Source organism: Lathamus discolor, chromosome 20, assembly GCF_037157495.1.
Source record: "Lathamus discolor isolate bLatDis1 chromosome 20, bLatDis1.hap1, whole genome shotgun sequence".
In the NCBI taxonomy this organism is placed as follows: Eukaryota; Metazoa; Chordata; class Aves; order Psittaciformes; family Psittacidae; genus Lathamus; species Lathamus discolor.
This window is the reverse complement of record NC_088903.1, coordinates 4,726,900-4,743,839: the sequence shown is the minus strand read 5'-3', so window position 1 is coordinate 4,743,839 and position 16,940 is coordinate 4,726,900. Positions and strand designations below refer to the sequence as shown.

General features: G+C 56.4%; 3 protein-coding genes across 3 annotated transcripts; 1 reads left to right on the top strand and 2 right to left on the bottom strand.

Moving 5' to 3' along the window:
* Nucleotides 1-633: 633 nt before the first annotated feature.
* Nucleotides 634-1,463, bottom strand: LOC136024042 (heat shock protein 30C-like). The gene has a single exon (XM_065699102.1). The coding sequence runs from the start codon at nucleotides 1,368-1,370 to the stop codon at nucleotides 762-764; it is 609 nt and encodes a 202-aa protein (XP_065555174.1). The 5' UTR covers nucleotides 1,371-1,463; the 3' UTR covers nucleotides 634-761.
* A 770-nt stretch (nucleotides 1,464-2,233) lies between these two features.
* On the top strand, nucleotides 2,234-3,110 carry LOC136024260 (heat shock protein 30C-like). The gene has a single exon (XM_065699473.1). It carries the CDS (start codon nucleotides 2,249-2,251, stop codon nucleotides 2,975-2,977), a length of 729 nt encoding a protein of 242 aa, XP_065555545.1. The 5' UTR covers nucleotides 2,234-2,248; the 3' UTR covers nucleotides 2,978-3,110.
* Nucleotides 3,111-4,811: 1,701 nt separating this feature from the next.
* On the bottom strand, nucleotides 4,812-16,580 carry RAB5C (RAB5C, member RAS oncogene family). Its single transcript, XM_065699474.1, has 6 exons — nucleotides 16,493-16,580; nucleotides 8,871-9,116; nucleotides 7,667-7,818; nucleotides 7,229-7,351; nucleotides 6,347-6,440; nucleotides 4,812-5,962 (listed from the first exon to the last, which is right to left on the bottom strand). The coding sequence occupies exons 2-6, from the start codon at nucleotides 9,034-9,036 to the stop codon at nucleotides 5,847-5,849; spliced, it is 651 nt and encodes a 216-aa protein (XP_065555546.1). The 5' UTR covers nucleotides 9,037-9,116; nucleotides 16,493-16,580; the 3' UTR covers nucleotides 4,812-5,846.
* Nucleotides 16,581-16,940: the final 360 nt, after the last annotated feature.

Below are 16,940 nucleotides of genomic sequence, written 5' to 3'. Positions count from 1 at the left end.
TCCCCTTCGGTAACCGGTACCGTGCCCGGTCCGGCGGCGCCCGGTACTCACGGCGCCCTCCGCAGCCTCCTCCAAATATGGAGCTTGACCCCGCCCCCTCAGTCATATTTGGTATGATGCCCCGCCCCTTAGCCATGGCGCGCCATGTAAACACGGGGGTGTGGCTGCAGCTCCTCGCCCCGCCTCCTTCTCCCGATATGGAGTTTGGTCCCTCCTCCAGGCGTACGTATGTGGAGTGGGCCCGCCCCGCCTGCCCATTTATGGGAGGCCACGCCCATGTCGCCGCTAAGGGGCGTGGCTTGGCTGCTGGACGGGGCGCGAAGGAGCCAGCGGAGCCTGGAAGGTGCCAGCAGCAGCGGGGGCACGGCGAAGGGCACGGCGGGCGCTGCCGGGCCCCGAGCGGGGACGGCACGGAACGATCGCGAAGATGCGGGTCCGGTGTCCAGAGGGTGCCCGCGGGGTGCCCAGCGCTGGGCGTGCGCTGGAGCCCCTCCATCGCCCTGCTCTGCCGAGGCAGGGCTGGGGAGAGGTGCCAGGGCCGTGCCCTGCGCCCAGCACCGTCTGGTGCCCAGGCTGCGGTCACGGTATAGGGCAGAGCCGGGAGCGGTGCAAGGAACACAGAAAGCGCGCACATAAAAGTCACGAATATTTATTAAATATCAAAAAAGCCACGCGGTTTGGGCAGAGCCCCCCCCGGCCGCTGCCCTGCGGCCAGAGACTGCCCCGGCAGCCGGGCTCAGCCCGGCCCCATCCTTTCCCCATCACGCCTTGGCCCGCTCGTCCCCGTCGTCGGTGTTGGCTGTCGACTGCGCCACCGCCGGCCCCATCTGGATGGGCACGTTCCTCTCCGGGGCGGCCGGCAGCGCCAGCCGGGGGGCCTCGATGCGGAGCTGCCCCTCCTTGGACAGGGAGCACGTCAGCGCCTCGACGTCCACCTCCTCGGGCACGTCCCACTCCCGCTTCAGCACCTCGTACTTGTAGGAGAAGGAGCCCTTCTCGTCCGTGCTCTGCGTCTCCTTCTGCCCCACCAGCACCACCTTCCTGCCCACCACCTTCACCGACAGCTGCTCGGGGGTAAAGTCCTTCACGTCCTGGCAGACGGAGAAGCCCTCCCCGGAGCCCTGGGTCAGGGCTGCGCTGGTGCTGGGGGCTCTCTCCGCGGCGATGCCGATCCGGCTGGCGCTGCTCCCGCTGGTCAGGTACTGCTCGAAGCTGCTCATGAACTCCCGAGCCCTTTCCATCTCCAGCCGCAGCTCTCGCTCCAGCTCCGCGAAGAGAGTGCCTGGATGCGGCCAGAGGGTGCGGACGGGTCCCAGCCACGGGAACAGCGTGCTGGAGGTGGGCGGCATGAAGTGCAAGCGGCAAAGCATCTCTGTGTGCTCCCGGTGTGTGCTCCCGGTGTGTGCTGCGGCTCTGCTCCGTGCAGGGGCTGTCGCGGTGCTGGGCTGCAGCCGGGAGCAGCGGGTTTTATCCTCCCCTGCCCGGGGGTGTGCCCCTTCCAGAACGCTCTCTCCCCACGCACCCTCCTGGAGCCATCGCCTATTTTTGAGAGGCTGATTATCCACCAGCCAAAATAGCAGCGCCCGCTCCCCGGGGGCGAGTCACACGCCGCAAATAGGGAGCTGCGGTCACTGCCGGGAGCTCGGGTTTCTGCAGAGCCACCGTGATACAGCAGCACCCCCGGGACCGGGGGGCGAGCAAAGCCCGGCCACGAGCCCCTGCAGCGGGGCTCAGCGGGGACAGGCCCGCCCCATATCAACGCGTTCCTACATCACCCGCTGCCTCTCGCACGTTCCAGACCCCTCCGGGGCCACCCCCGGTCCTGTCCCGGCCCTTCAGCACCCGCCCAGGGAGGGGCCCAGGACCCGTTCCTGGTCTCGCCTGGGGTCCCCCAAAGCATCTGAGGGTCCTGCAAAGGGGTGGGAGGGGGAAAAGGGGGGCTCCCCTGCCTGCAGAGTGGGGGGAATCAGGGCACAGATGAGGGGGGAGAAGGCAGGGAGGAGAGGAGCCCGGCCTGGGAAGCTGGAAAGGCCACAGATTTTTGGCAGGGGCGGCTCAGGCATCCCGTTTGGAGGCTGAGGTGATGCTGCTAATTATAAGCCAGGAGAGCAGAGCCGCAAGACTAAGGGCAAAGGTATGCTGGGCGCGACGTCAGCGCTGCCTCTCCTCGTGGATGAGTAAGAAGAATGAACTGGAACGGGCTGGAAAGAGCTGAGCTCTTCTGCCGAGGATGATGTGATTTTTCGGGATGAGGCCACTCCCCCTGCGAAGGGAAATAAAAGCTGCGAGCGGCAGAGCCGGGGCAGATCGCTCGCAGCCCACTGAAGAAGGGACAACAGCGACAGCAGCAGCAGCAGCAGCAGCAGCAGCAGCAGCAGTAGCAGCGACAGCAGCAGCGACAGCAGCAGCGATGCTTTGCCGAATGCATCTCGCACCATTCGCCTCCAGCGCCCTGGCCACCCAGCTGGGCACCGTGAGGACCCTGTGGCCCCACGCAGAGACCATCTTCACCGAGCTGCAGCAGGAGATGGAGAAAGCCCGGGAGTTCATGAGCAGCTTCGAGCAGCTCCTGAGCAGCCAAGGAGCCAACGCCATGGAGCGAGCCCCACGCACCAGCACCGCCCTGGCCCCGAGCTCCGGAGAGGGCTTCTCCATCTGCCAGGACGTGAAGAACTTCACCCCCGAGCAGCTGTCGGTGAAGATGGTGGGCAGGAAGGTGGTGCTGGTGGGGCAGAAGGAGACGCAGAACGTCGATGAGAAGGGCTCCTTCTCCTACAAGTACGAGGTGCTGAAGCGGGAGTGGGACGTGCCCGAGGAGGTGGACGTCGAGGCGCTGACGTGCTCCCTGTCCAAGGAGGGGCAGCTCCGCATCGAGGCCCCCCGGCTGGCGCTGCCGGCCACCCCAGAGAGGAACGTGCCCATCCAGGTCAGCGCCGCAGCCGCCCAGGATGGAGCCACCACCAAAGCCCAGGCGTAACAGGAGGGAGCCGACGGCCCGCGGCAGGACCAGAGCGAGTGCCGGGCGTTAGCCGGGACAAGCTCCATCAGTGATGTCAGTTTTCATTACACTGGAATGCTTTTGTATCCAATAAAAATACTTTTGCATGGAACGTGCTTGTGCTCTCTTGGTGTTGGGCGATGGGGACGCTGGGTCCCAGTCTCAGCTCTTAGCGCCAGCGGAGCTGGGCAGACAGTGAGGGAAGAACCCCTCATGCTGCCTCATGGCAGCACAAAATGGGACCAACCTAAGGGAGGGAAGGGGCCTGCAAGCGCCAGGCTGCTCGTGGTGGGGTTGGGAGGAATCTCCCCGGCTGAGAGAAGGGGACCCCACTCACCTGAGCCAGAGCTCCCCTAGGAGCAGGCTCCTTCACTCTCTCTTCATGCTACTGCCAGCACCAGCTCTATAGCCCCTCGCTCCCTGGACGATGCCACTGAATGGGGACAGCCACATTGAACAGCCCGGCTGGGTATTGGGTCTCCCCACTATAGCACGTTCTCCCCCAACTTGGAAAGGGGCTGCTGGAGCCGCTGCTGCAATCCCAGTATCAGGGAGGGCAAATCCCAAATCCAGGCAGGGCATAAACACCCTGCTCAGGCCCGGGCAAGCAGCAGGTATGCACACACGCAGGCACGCCTGTTTGTGCTAAAGCCGCTCTGAGCTCACACAGCCCTTCCCTATGGCAGTGGAGCATCAAGCGAGGAGGCTCTGTGACCTCCTCCAGGTCCCCAGCCCTGATCCAGGTCCCTCACACACACCCAGGAAGCAGCCAGACCCCATCGCAGGGATGGAGACTCAGAAATGAAGCCCCAGGAACGAAGAAAAAGGAGCCAGCAGATGGCAACAGCACCGCACGAGGTGCCCATGGGACTGTTCCCAGTTGGGATTGGGGAAACTCTTCTCCCAGAGGCCCACCCATCTCTTGCTGCCTTCGGAAACCAGCAGCACCAGTCCAAACCCTGCTTGCTGGAAGCAAGGACACCTCGGATGCGTCCCCCATCGGGGGCCCAAGTTCCTCTGACAGGGAAAGGAGCCTGCGCTCCAGCTTCCAGGCATCAGGAATTCAGTCACCGCGCTCCTCCAGACACTTCCCTGCTTGCAGGGTTTTAAGGAAAGCCAGCAGGAGCCAAGGCACCAAGCCCTTGGACAGAGCATGAAGCCCCAAGGAGCCGAGGCTGTTCGCAGCCAGCTTCATTCCCAGGTACCACAGAGAGCTTCCAGAGGCCCCAGGGCTGGGCAGGCACTTGGGCTATAGCAGAGCTCCAGCGGCCACCCCACAAGCAGGGAGAGGCAGTGACCTCCAGCCCATCACGACCTTCACCCTCTGCCAAGCACAGCAGCAGCAGAGCTGCCAGGGGATGCTCTGTCTTCCACCCTGACTCCAGGTCTCCCTCATGGGGGTCCACGCAGCAGTGGCAGGAGAGCAGCATCTTCCAAGGCCTCATCCTCCAGGCACAGAGGTGGTCCCTGCTCATCAGCACTCAAAACACAGCATCCCCGAGCCCCTCCACACGTTGCTCCCCACCTCTTCCCAACTTGCGCTGTAGCTTCCCTATAGAAATACCAGGCAATGAGTAATCCCCACTGTTTGCCTCCAGCACAGCGCAGGCTCCTGCAGCCCCATGGTAAGGAGTTCGTGCTGCTCCATGGAGCTGCTGATGCAGGAATGGACACAGCCCACTCCTCCCTGCCAGGAAGGCATCCCTAGGGATGAGCAGGGTGTTGTACACCCCCCAAAGCCCAGCACAAGCGTTAGGTTCCAACTCCCCTCCTGGTTGAGCTGATTAAGAAACATGAACATTGGTGATTGGGATAAGGTTTATAAAAATCTTGTTTTAATCACACAAAACTGAAGTTTGTGATGAAGACTAAGTCGACAGTTCCTCTTAAATACCAGTGTGCATAAGACATTGCATTAGGCACTAGGCAGCAGCCAACATCAGTTAGAGTCTGGCAACAGAAGCCATTTTAATACCTCCCTTCATACTGTGTGGAATTACAGCCTTTCGCAATACATCGTTATCCGAGGCTTCCCCCACCCCACCTCTGTACATCCGTCACCCCTGTGGATTGAGAGCAGGGTTAACAACATCAGCGGCATCACAACCATCAAAAAAAAGGACAATTTCTCTATACAAGATTTTCGTTTCTTTTGCAAAACTTGCAACAGGATTAGTGCATTGTGACAGAACCGGAGATAGAAAAGAGGAGTTGGCATGCTGGAGTCCAACACAAAGAAAGACAACAGGCAGCTCGTTGGATGTACTATATTGACAAGATACTGATTGGTTACATGAAGAAACATACAATACAAAATACAGAAGAAACCAGTTTCGCTTCCCTCTGCCCCACCCCAGAATACTCATCATTGATTTGGTCAATAAGTGGCTGAAGAGCCAGTTTGTCACTCTAATGCTACAGTTTAGTGGTTGTTCTAGGCGTATCATACCGGGATTAGCCTCAGCTTTTACATACAGGTGATCTGAAACAAGGCTGTCTAGTCTCAATATCCCTTTGTTTCCAATAGTGAACTACAGTACAGTGGGACCTGGGTGCCGCGGGGCCCCCCCACCACGGGAGGGCTGGGCAGGCACCAGGTCGTGCATCCACCACCACCAGGAAGAGGGAAGAGCAGAAGTTCATATATTAAAAAAGTGACTTAAGACTTAGAATTGAATTAGTATTTGTACAGAAAGGTGCAGGTGGAAGAACTCCCTCCAGCCTATGATCAGAAAGGGATGGAGAAATCACAGCAGCCACCGGCAGCGGCCGCTCTACGGTTAAGTGCGATTTGTTAGCGTGGATTCCAGTCACGTCATTCCAGGGCTCCGGCAGCGGGGCCGCCTGCTCAGTTGCTGCAGCACTGGCTCCTGCTGGGCTGACTGCTCTCCTGGAGGTCAACCACCCGGTTCCGGCCCGCGCCGCCCGCCGCGGTCTGGGGTTCGGTTTTTGGCAGTTTCTTGGCTGGAAGGAAACCAGGCGTGAGGTGGCTCCAGTGCCGAGGCCAAACCCCCCCCCCCCACTGCACGCATCCAGCCCGGCTCAGCCCCATCCTCTGCAGCAGTTTGGGATTGGGCACTGCCAGCAGCAGGAGGGCAGGAAACAAACCCATTCCGAGTGCTGGCTGTCAATCAACCCCACTCCTTCCATGCTTAACACCCAGATACCGGGAGAGGGAAGAGGCTTTGGGCAAAGGCTCCAACCACTCAAGGATTTGACCAGTACAAGCTGGTCCTCTCCAGCCAGAGCCTCCAAGCCAGCAGGGATGGCAGCCCCCACGGTGTCCATTGGGCTGCAGTGCTGGGGTTCCGAGCTACCCCAGTCACCCTGCAGCACACAGGCTGTTACCTATTGCCATGAAGATTTCATTCACATTCATCGCTGTCTTTGCAGACGTCTCCATGAACAGCAAGCTGTTGTCATCTGCATATGTTTGTGCATCCTACAAACAATCACATCGGAGTGGTAAAGGCACCCTGCCAACAGAAGGCCCAAGCAGGCTTCACACGCTTCACTCGCTGGCAAACTAACCACTAAAGGAACTCTGTCCCCTTCCAAGCCATTCCCCGCCCCAGCACCCTGATCCTGCCTGGGGAGACACACACGACAGTGCTGCATGGCCAACATCCCAACAGCCTGGCTGGGGAACAGCAGAGCAGGCTGCTTGTGAGCCGCTTGAGCTCAGTGTTTGCACAGCCTGCCCTGAGCAGCACACCACCTTGTACTTTGGTTAGGTGGGGGAAATACAGCCTGTCAATGCACCACCAGCCAGCCTGTGCAGAGGTCTGAGATAAGAGCTTCTCCTTGCAGGTTTGCCTCAGACAAAGCAAGAGCTCCAAAGAGCAGAACAAGCTGGGAATGGTTCTTCACTTGTCTTGTATCTAAAAGATGCTGTTTTGTATCCTGCTGAAGGCAGCCCTGAATGAGTAAGGCACCCGGAGAAACTGAAGACAGAAGCCTGTGCTCTGTGGGCCTTATTCTCTACATTCAAACTGTTACCAACAAGAGCTACAAGTGCTGCAAGTGCAAACTGTTACCAGCAAAAGGAGCACACAGGAAAGGCAGGCTGCAGCTCACTTTAGGTGGCATCCTGGGGTCCCTCAGCAGCATTAAACCTTAACTTCCACTCTCCCTCAAAGCATTTTGCACACAGCCACCCTCTCCCCTACTTAAGCAAACAGCTGCTTCCCTGACTTGTTTGGGTAACAACTGGTCTGGATTCCCACTCACCTGGAAGTCCACAGCTCTCTTGGTAGCAAGGTCTGCCTTGTTTCCTGCTAGTGCAATTACAATATTTGGGCTAGCCTGCCTCTGCAACTCTTTCACCCAGTTCTTGGCTCGTACAAATGTGTCCTGGAAGCAAACAGGAGGCAGCAGTCAGGAAGGGCAGCCTCTTATTAATCCACAGTGAAGATACGATTCAAACAGGTCTTTCCTGTAAGAAGTTTTCTGCCTCTACAGCACTTTGTAGCAGGATCCTTTATCAGCTTAGATAGCCTTGGTCACAAGTGAGGAAGAGGCCATGAGCAGTTTTCAGACACTCAGCACCTACAGGCAGGCATCTGCAGGGACTCTGAACCCAGCCACTCTCCAGGGAGCTGAGAAGCATCAGCTGCAAGCACAGCCACCTCCTTCCAGCAGACACCCACAGCCCTGCCCAGTACTCACTGTGTTAGTGATGTCGTAGACAACGATGGCTGCCTGGGCACCCCGGTAGTACATGGGTGCCAGGCTGTGGTACCGCTCCTGTCCTGCTGTATCCCAGATTTCAAACTTCACCGTTGTGTCATCCAAGCAGACCGTCTGTGTTAGGAAGGCAGCTGAAAGAGAAGGTGCACGTTTGCCTCGGCTCCTCCTGGAGAGCCCTGCAGCAGGAGCCAGGAGCTTGCAGCAGTTCTGCTTTGGCAGCAGAAGCCCCAGACAGGGGCCAGGGCAGAGCTGCGTGCTGTGAAGTCACAGCTCTGCCACATCATCCACTCCTTGCACACAGGAGCCCAAGAGCCACCCCACAGCCAACAGGAAGGTGGCCCCCAGAGCCTGGGCAGCAGCCAACCATGGGAGCAGCAGCGCTGCCAGTCGCTTCCCCAGCAGCCTCCTCACACATTACCCAGTGCAGCTGCATCACCACCAGGATTAGCTTTGAAGAGCACCAGAGTGCCAAAGCACTGAAGTCAGCTCAGTTACACTGTACTCCCCAATTTAGTAACTGGTGATTTTCTTGTTCCAGCAAGTATAATACCCGGTGTTACATCCAGGAGAAAAGCAACCAGCCCTAGATACAGACTGAAGAACAGCCGAATGCCCACATGACCCTCTGCAGCAGAGCATTAAGCCCTGCTTGCCCATAAGCTATAGTTACAGCTCTACTTACAGCTCTTCATGGGTTACTAGAGCGATAAATGAAGCCTTTTCTCAGTACATACCTCCTAATATCACTGCCCAGAGACCCAGGTGCTGACTGACCTTTGATTGGTGACACCGTGCTAATGATGTCAAGCTCAAGAACTAGACCTGAAAGAGCTGTGGAAGTAGTTAAGAGTATCAGGCTAGAAACAGCCCCCAAATCCCAGGTCATGCTCTGAAAAGATAATTAAGGGCTATAAACCAAGCTGAAGGCATCAGTTCTAATTAGAAGCAGGAATTGAAGCTCTGGAAGTGAAGACGCCTCAGAGGCAGAGCACACGGTTGCCATAGCATTATCCTCTGCTGTGCTGATCTTCACGCTAACAAACTGTAAACTGAGAGGTAAAGCACTGCCTGCCTGATATATTGACAGCAAAAGCCTCAGCCCAGCAGCCAGCAGCACTTCTGATGCCCCTGGACCACATTCATGAGGCATCTCTGAGCTGCAGGCACTTGGCATCAGCCTCACCTCCAATTGTGCTCTCCTGGTACTCGTGGAACTGCCCCTTGACGAAGCGCAGGACAAGGCTGGATTTCCCCACCGCCGACTCTCCCAGCAGGACGAGCTTGAACTGGCAGATTTTGTTCCCAGCTGCTGGGCCATTCGGTCGAGCAGCTCCACCTCGCCCTGCCATGGTGGCCTAAGCGCAGGAGTGCCGAGAGTTAAAGGATGCTGCAGGTTCTGTGCTGGGATCCACCTGGAGGCAGGTTGCAACTGGAAAAGGAAGGCAAGAGTGAGTGACACAGTCATGGACCAGCCGTACCAGTTCTAGAGGGTGGGTTTGATCTGCAGCCACCATCAGCACAGGCAGGTGATGCCTCCTTCCCATGGGGGAAAGCTATGAGGTGCAGCACCACAGCACCACTGTCAGTCAGCAGCTCCTTCAGCAACATCTCAGGTCTCCCGAGCCTCCTTGGAGAAGGGATGTTGACAACACAACCCTCCCTCCCCACCACCTCCACTGTGTGTGGCTGTTGCCTCACCTCGCTGGGGTGAGGCAGGTAAAGAGCAGCCAGCACACCGATTGCTGTTATTAGAGCTTCATCTATCGGAACAACAATTACTCCGTTCATAGAGGTAACTGAGGTTGACCTTTAGCTCCTTCCTCCTCTCCTGAATTCACAAGGCACCAGCTCCAGACTACCAATGCAGCACAGGGGTGTTCAAGTGCCACACGTAAGCAGTCATGGGAAGCAGTGCTGCCCATCAGCCCTTTGGCTCAAGGCATTCAAAGGCAGTCTCTATAGGTAGGCTGTAGTTTAGAGGCACTCACCCCAAGCCATTAAATACTGCACCTTAGAGCAGGAGGAAGGCAGAAGCACAAAGCCATTGCAAGAACAGCAAGACAAGCTGGGGTTCATCCATAGTAACCACAAGTGAAGCCTCAGTGCCTTCCCAAGCACTTAGCTCAACTGCACCCAGCAGAGAACAGGAGTACTTGGAGTGCAGTTACACAGATTTAGGCATATTTCCTGTACTCATCACAACTCCCACTTCCTGTCAATGATAAATGCTACAACTGATTGCATCTGCTCTGCATTGCCTCTTTCCCTTCAGCTCTCATAACCTAAGCTTCTGGTTGACAGACAACTGCAAACGGGCCCCCAAAAGCCAACTTGTCCTTGTTCTGAGTGTACCCCCCAAAGTCACTCTGGGTGTGCTCTGAGTACATTCAGCATCTATCCACAAATAAAAACCTTAAAGCAGGTCGAAATGGGCCTGAACTGGACCAGCACATCCTGTGAACAAGGCTCAGGGCTGCCTTGATACCAAAGGAGAGTTTCAAATACCTGCTTTCCAGGGCTAAGCCTGCCCAGTTGTGAGGTTCAGCTCCGTAGTTTGACAGGAAACATACAGCCACTTCAGTCAGAGCTCATCCAAAGGGATAGCCCACGAGTGCCATGGGCTGGAGAACCTCTTCAGAGTTCAAAACACAAAAGCACTTGCGCGTGCTCTGACCTAGAGGCACCGAACCTCAAATTGGTTTGAGCAGGAGGCAAGGCAGAAACCTGCTTTAGCCAGTACCATTCACTGACACCAGACTGGAACCATGAGGAGTAACATCAGTGCAGCGAGATGCTTCAGGAGCCCGAGCTGTGAAGAAGCCACTGCTTCCAGTGACCTGCCCACTCCTGGGTTAAGTCAGTGAAGAACATTGCTTTCATAGGATGAGAAAGCTCAATAGGAAGCAAATTAGCCACTTGTTTTGCTGGACAGTGAGGAAGCAGCACTTTGCAGCTCTGGCTGCCACCAGGTTCAAGAGCATCAGCCTGAAAAGCTTCCCACCTTTTAGTTTCTCCTCTAAGGGGAGTTTGCCAAGGAACAGCTTTTGCTTGTTTAACCTTGCACTCCTTTCGCAGGGCAGTCTATCAGCTCTGCTGCTGTTTCAGACTAACACTCAGCACAGTAAATGCCACGTGAATCATGCCTCTGCCCAGCCATGACCTCCTGAAACACGATAGGGGTGATTCCCAGAGCAAAACAAGGAAGTGAGCTTGGTGACATCCTCAAGTCTTGCCACGACCTATATTTCACACATCTCGATTCGTTTCTCCATCTGGTTGTGCTACAGGAGCCCAAACAGAAGTAGGCAAAGGTGTCTGCCTGGCCAGGTCATCATGGAGAGCTACTGACCAGAGCAAGCAGCGAAGCAACCAGAGACTTGGGCCACTTTTAGTTCTGGAGAACCTGCTCATCCCCTAAAGGTGGTTTGAGGCTTGGCTGTGGGGTTACATGACTTCACATCCACATGAGATGCTGCCAGACCTTCAGGATGGTTTGGGTGGAATTGACGCAGTTTAAAGGACCCAAACTGCTCCCTGGGGGTCTCGGACTAAGTACATCCATGAGACCAGGACAAGCAGCTCAGCATTCCTGCTGATGTCCACAGGAAGATCCCCAGGAGAACACGAGGTCATGCTCGAGCCACAGGTCAGCCAGACCAAAATAACTACAGGGCCACCGTGCCGAGGGGTGGCCGTGGCTGAAGGTGCAGCTTGTCCCAAGAAGGTGATGGGGCTTTGTCTGCCCTATACCTGCCTCCTGCACACGCAGGAGCTCTGCAGCACACAGGCAGAAGTCCCAGCTTTGTTACTGTGAACTCTGGGCACAGTCTCTTGGTTGGTTGGTTCAGTTTCAATGCCTGATGCTGTCCAGAACTCCAAGCCTATCACTTCCATGGTTTATGCACCTCTCTGTCTGACAGACTTGGTGCACTCCATGAATACTGAGCCCAAGGACTGGAGAGCCCTGAACGAGAAGGCACTGCTGCACCCCCAGCCTCCCCCAGAGCGAGGCAGCTCTCCAGAGCTGTTGGGATGCTCGAGAACAGCACAAAAGCTGTTTGAGACAAACCAATCCCATACAAGAACCCCAATCTCCACAGCACAATTCCTGTCAGATGCCCATGTTAACCCCTGCACAAGATAAGTGCTTTACAAGACCCTCTACACGGGGGAGCTGCCGCAAGTTACAGAACCCGATGGCTTTGCCCTGTGTTCACCCAGCAGCAAGGACTCCTCTGAAAGCCAGCCAGAGTTAGAAACCCAATCCTGAAGTATCCAGTAACCCAAGAGAGCTGCTTCTGCTCCGAGCTATGCAAGAGGCCATTTCACCAGGGATTTGCTGGCTTAGAATCAAGATCCTCAAGACAAAAGCCCCACTGAAGTATTTATCTTGTTAAATAGCTGACAGTGTTACATGAATTCCTTGGCAAAGGAAGCCCTGAAGTTACCGAGTGGTTTTGCTTCACCTCACACCGAATGGGCAGCCAGCCATCGCCAGCAGGAAGCTTGTGCTACCTTGCTCCCACCCGGAGCGAGTCAGCTTTGGGACCCAGATTCACAAGCAGCTTCCAGGAGCAGGGCCAGCAGCAAGAGTGAGACCCACCAGAACACCAGACTCCCCTAGCCCGGATTAGCACAGCAAAAGGTGCCAATCTGAGCATCCAACACACTGTGAAAGCCTTCTTGTGGTAGGGTCCACACTGCAGGGGAAAGAGCCACAGACCCAGCTCTTAGAGAAGAGATGAGCCAGGAAACAGATTTGATGACCCCAGTCCCTCAGCCCCATAAAGTCTGATCACTTTTAATACTTCATCTTTCTACAGCCGACATGCACTTCCCTCCACAAACAAAAGGCTCAGTCTCTGGATCAGCACGGCTGTAACCTGGAGCTTCAGTAGCAGCTCTGAATTGGGAACTAGTCACTGCAGTTGTGAGGAGCTGCACTACAGCCTTAAAGTGCAGATTCACAGACCTAAATCAGCTCAGTCACCATTTTTCTACAGAGTCTCATGTCCAAACCTCCCAAATACTTGGGCAAATGCATTTTACTTTAGAGGTAAATAGGATTTACATTGACAAAAAGTTAAACTACTTTTAGTTGGTAGCCACAGCCCTGAACAAGCGTAGCAGGTTCTGTAATCCCAGCTCCTTCCCATGCTTCTGATACACATATCTGCTTCCCGACACCTGCAAAGCCACAGCCCCCAAAGCAGCCTCAGCAGCTCTTCCAAAACAACTCTATCTGAGCCTTCAAGGCCACCAGGGCTGCAGCCACCACTCAGCCCAGCAAGGGGCTGCGTGCGGGGAGCCTACAGGATGGCACCACAGGCGCTTGTTGAACAGGCAGTGCTGTGATCATCTGCAGTCCAGGTCAACTCTGAACACAGTCATATACAGAAAGGGACTGCTCAGTTTAAATCACATTTGCATCCTCCAGAGCTGATCTGACTCTTTGGAAGATCACAGCCTACATGACTGTGTCAAGATGTGCAGCACTTGGGTGAAAGGGCATTATCAAGCTCCCTCAAGCCTTCTTCTAGCCAGTTTAACCCCATTCACATCGCCTCAGGAGGGTGTGAAGTGGTTATTCTTTACCAGGAATTCTTGAAAACACCCAGTGAGGTACAAACACATTCCACTTCCTGATTCTGCCTTGGAGCTACAGGTTTTTAGTGCTCAGACAGTTGACTAGGTATCAGCAGCAACAGTTATTAGCATGTTGGTCACAGTGGCAGCACAAGGAAGTTCCATGTCTAACCCAGTAGGGGGGTTAATTCTGCAGAAGAGCATGACTAACTGCTTTTAAAACTGCTGTTACTGTCCTCTTAGATCACCACAGCTGAACAGAGAGTGAAGCCAGGCTTAGGTACTTCTGGTTATCCTTGACACTGCAAAGACTTGGGCCCATGTCACAGCAGATGAGGCACAGTGAGGCCAAAGGAGGAACTCATGAGCCCAGTCTGGACCTGCTGCAAACTGAACAAAAGCACCAAGTGTTAAATTCTGCAGGCAAGGGTCTGTGAACTCCCCCTGCTCCTGAAACTGTCCCTTCCTCAGCATGCCCTCAGAATGCAGTTTAATAACACAGAAATCCAGCAATGTGTGCCTTTACATAGCACCCACAATTCTGGGAACAAGAAGGCAAGATCATCGACAGCGCAAAGCACAAAACTGCCATCTTCACTGCAAGGGAATCAGTGACCTTCATAATATCTTTTCCAGACTTGCCCCTGGCAGCTCCTTATTTGGAGCTCTACCAAAGAAAAGCAAACATTAAACCCAGGGGTTTCTTATCTGTTTATGTAGAAGTACTCCAGCAGCTCATTCCTGGGCTCCAGGGGAGGAGAGGGCTCCTCTTAGGATGGAGACGAAGCTTTATTCTTCGCCAGCACTGTCACTCTCGGGAAGGCTCACTGTCTCTGGCTAGCACTTGGAGTGTTTTCATAGTGTTACTCTGACAACTTCACAGCACTTGCATAAGAGGACTTCAAACTTCATACCCCAAGGGAAGGAAAGAGCTGACTCCACCATTTCTACGTTCTACCCTGTTTCAAGTATGCTGACCGAAATACTCCGGGCTACACCCACTTCATTAGAAGCGTTCCCATTTCATTTCCTGTGTCTGAAAGCACTTGGCATTCTTTCCCCCCTCCTTTTTCAGGGAGATGCCTTGACCACCTACCCACTAAACACCAACCCACTAAACACACAGCACTTGAAGCCAGGATCAAGAGTTGATGACCAGCAGGGCCTAGAGCAATTCTTAAGCTGATCCCTCTTCAGAAGCAGGAGCTTTGCTGTGATGAAGGTAATTCCACTTCTCATCCCAACAATTAAGTTTGGTCCAGCACACAAGGCATGAATACATCACTAGACAGTTTTGTTCCAGACACTGCCCAACTCCTTATGGACTTCCCTCATAAAGCAAAGGGGACTAAACCATTTAGTTTATTAAACCTAGACAAGTGCTGTATTTTACTCTATTTGCATCCACACAGCAAGCCAGCCTCCCCCTCACTGCTCTCTAGTAACTTAAACCCTTCTGCAGGAGGCCCATCTCATCTTGCTCCCTCACCTGAAGGGTACCAGCCCCTGAACAGCCTCGAGGGACCAACACTGCCTGGCACTATCTTAAACCTAATGTTGTCTCAATCAGCCTGGAGCATCTTAGGGGAAAGATCACCTTTAAAGGTAGATTTGTTTGCTATGAAAGCAGTTGACTGGCTGGGCATACTGTTGAGCCCCAGGTGTGAGATTATTTCAGCACCGAGACCCAGTTACTGAATCTAAGCTTTGCTTTTCTTCCCCTTAAGGGTGTAGATAGGCTTGTGCGTTACCTGCTCACCTCAAGAATGCATTTAAGAGGAGCATTGTTTTGCAGCTGCCTACACACACTATTCTGAATCCTCCAGTCCCATTTCTTTCACCTTGTTAACCAGTTCAGCAGAGAGAAAACCATAGAAAACTTCTGGAGTCATGGCAGTAGTGAATATTAATGGCTATTCCAAGAAAGTTCACTCAGCACAGCATGTCAAGCCAACATGAATCAGAAGCCTCTTCCTTTTTTTGGTCTCAACCAAGCATCAGAGTCCTGCCATCAGCACAGGCTCAGGAGTCCAAACCCAGCGCACAGCAGATCTGATGTCACGCTCTAAGCGGGGCAGCTCAAGTATGTGTTGACCCACCGCACAAAAAGCTAAGAATAGGAGACGCAAGTTGTTCCACATCGGACTTAAAATAGTACCTGGCATAGCCGCTTCCCTCCGATTTCGTTACGCTTGGAAGCGGTCAAGGTCAGACCTGCCCCAGCCACACGCAAAAGCAACACGCTAAAGGTTGGCTGAGCCGGGGTCAGCGCCGGGCTCGGGCTCGCTGGCAGCCCAGTTTACAGTAAGAGTCCCAGTTTGCTGGCAGGGAGCAGCTCCTCTCAGCTCCCACCCAGCCCCAGGAGTCACAGCAGCGCCTCGAGCGCTGCCAGCGTTGAGCAGCTCCCGCAGGATGTAGCCCCACAGACCTGTTGCTCGCTTACAGCCCGCACTGCTGGCCGCTGCAGGGTCGTGCACGGCTCCCAGCTCAGGATCCCAGGACACCCTTGCGCCTGGGCACAGCCGCGTCTCCTTCCAGGCGAGCCACAAAACTTCCTCGCAGGCTTTGTGCCCTGCTCCAGAGGCTGCAGCACCGCGGGTTTCACTTCACAACGGCCTCTTACAGGGAGACAGGGGCTGTGTTTGCCACCAGCAGCAACCCAGAACGGCCCCCATCCCACCGGAACCTCCTTCCAGCACACACAGTCACATCCTTCACGCAGGCGGCTCTGCCCGGGCTCTCGGACCTCCGGAGCTCCTACCCCCGCCTCAGCCCCTGCCCGGGTAGGACACAGCCCGGCAGCACCGCGATCCCCACAGAGCCGCACGCCCCATTCCACCTCCAAGCGGCCACTGCAGCCCGAGACACCAAGGGGACGGGAAGGGGCCACAGCGGCCCCGGCGCGCTCGGCGCACGGAGCCCATCCTGCGCCGGGAGGGCCCCAGTGCAGGCGCGACGCTTCCCTCCAGGCCGACGCGGCCGCGCCGCTGCTCCCGACCAGCGCAGCCCCGTGCCCGGTTACAGCCGCCCCCCCGGACACCGAGCGGGACCGGCGGGCGGGGACCGGAGCTCTGCTCCGAGCGGCCGCAAAGGCCGCAGCCCCCGGTGAGGCCCCCGGTGAGGCCCCCGGTGAGGCCCCCGGTGAGGCCCCCGGTGAGGCCCCCGGTGAGGCCCCCGGTGAGGCCCCCGGTGAGGGCCCTGCCCCGCGGCCGCACTCACCGCCCGGAGCGCCGCTCCCCGCCGCAGGTGAGTCTCGCAGGCCCCGGCCCTCACTTCCGCCTTTACCCGTTCCGCTTCCGGATCCGCCCACCCCTTCCGCTCCTCGCCTGCAGCCCATTGGTGATAGCAGCTGCCAATCACCCTCCACCCGCCCTCCCTTCGGGTAGCTCCGCCCCGTGGCGTTACGTCAGCCTAGCGTCACGGCGGCGCCGCGGGGGGCGATGGGAGATGTAGTCCGGCGGGGCCGGGGCGGGGCCGGCAGAGACGGAGCGGGAGCGGGGTGGAAAAATAGAGACTTTATTGCGAGGGGACGGGGCGGGAGCGGCGGGACCCCCCCCCCCCCCGGCACCCCCGGGTGTCCCCCCCGAGGGACCCCCCCCGGCACCCCCCGGGTGTCCCCCCCGAGGGACCCCCCCCGGCACCCCCGGGTGTCCCCCCCCAGGGACCC

Coding starts and splice junctions, on each gene's coding strand:
- LOC136024042 (XM_065699102.1), bottom strand. CDS start 1,370: ATGCTTTGCCGCTTGCACTTCATGCCGCCCACCTCCAGCACGCTGTTC.
- LOC136024260 (XM_065699473.1), top strand. CDS start 2,249: ATGAGGCCACTCCCCCTGCGAAGGGAAATAAAAGCTGCGAGCGGCAGA.
- RAB5C (XM_065699474.1), bottom strand. CDS start 9,036: ATGGCAGGGCGAGGTGGAGCTGCTCGACCGAATGGCCCAGCAGCTGGG. Junction 7,819..8,870: donor CCAGGAGAGCACAATTGGAG/GTGAGGCTGATG, acceptor CTTCTCTTTCAG/CTGCCTTCCTAACACAGACG. Junction 6,441..7,228: donor AGAGAGCTGTGGACTTCCAG/GTGAGTGGGAAT, acceptor GATTGTTTGTAG/GATGCACAAACATATGCAGA.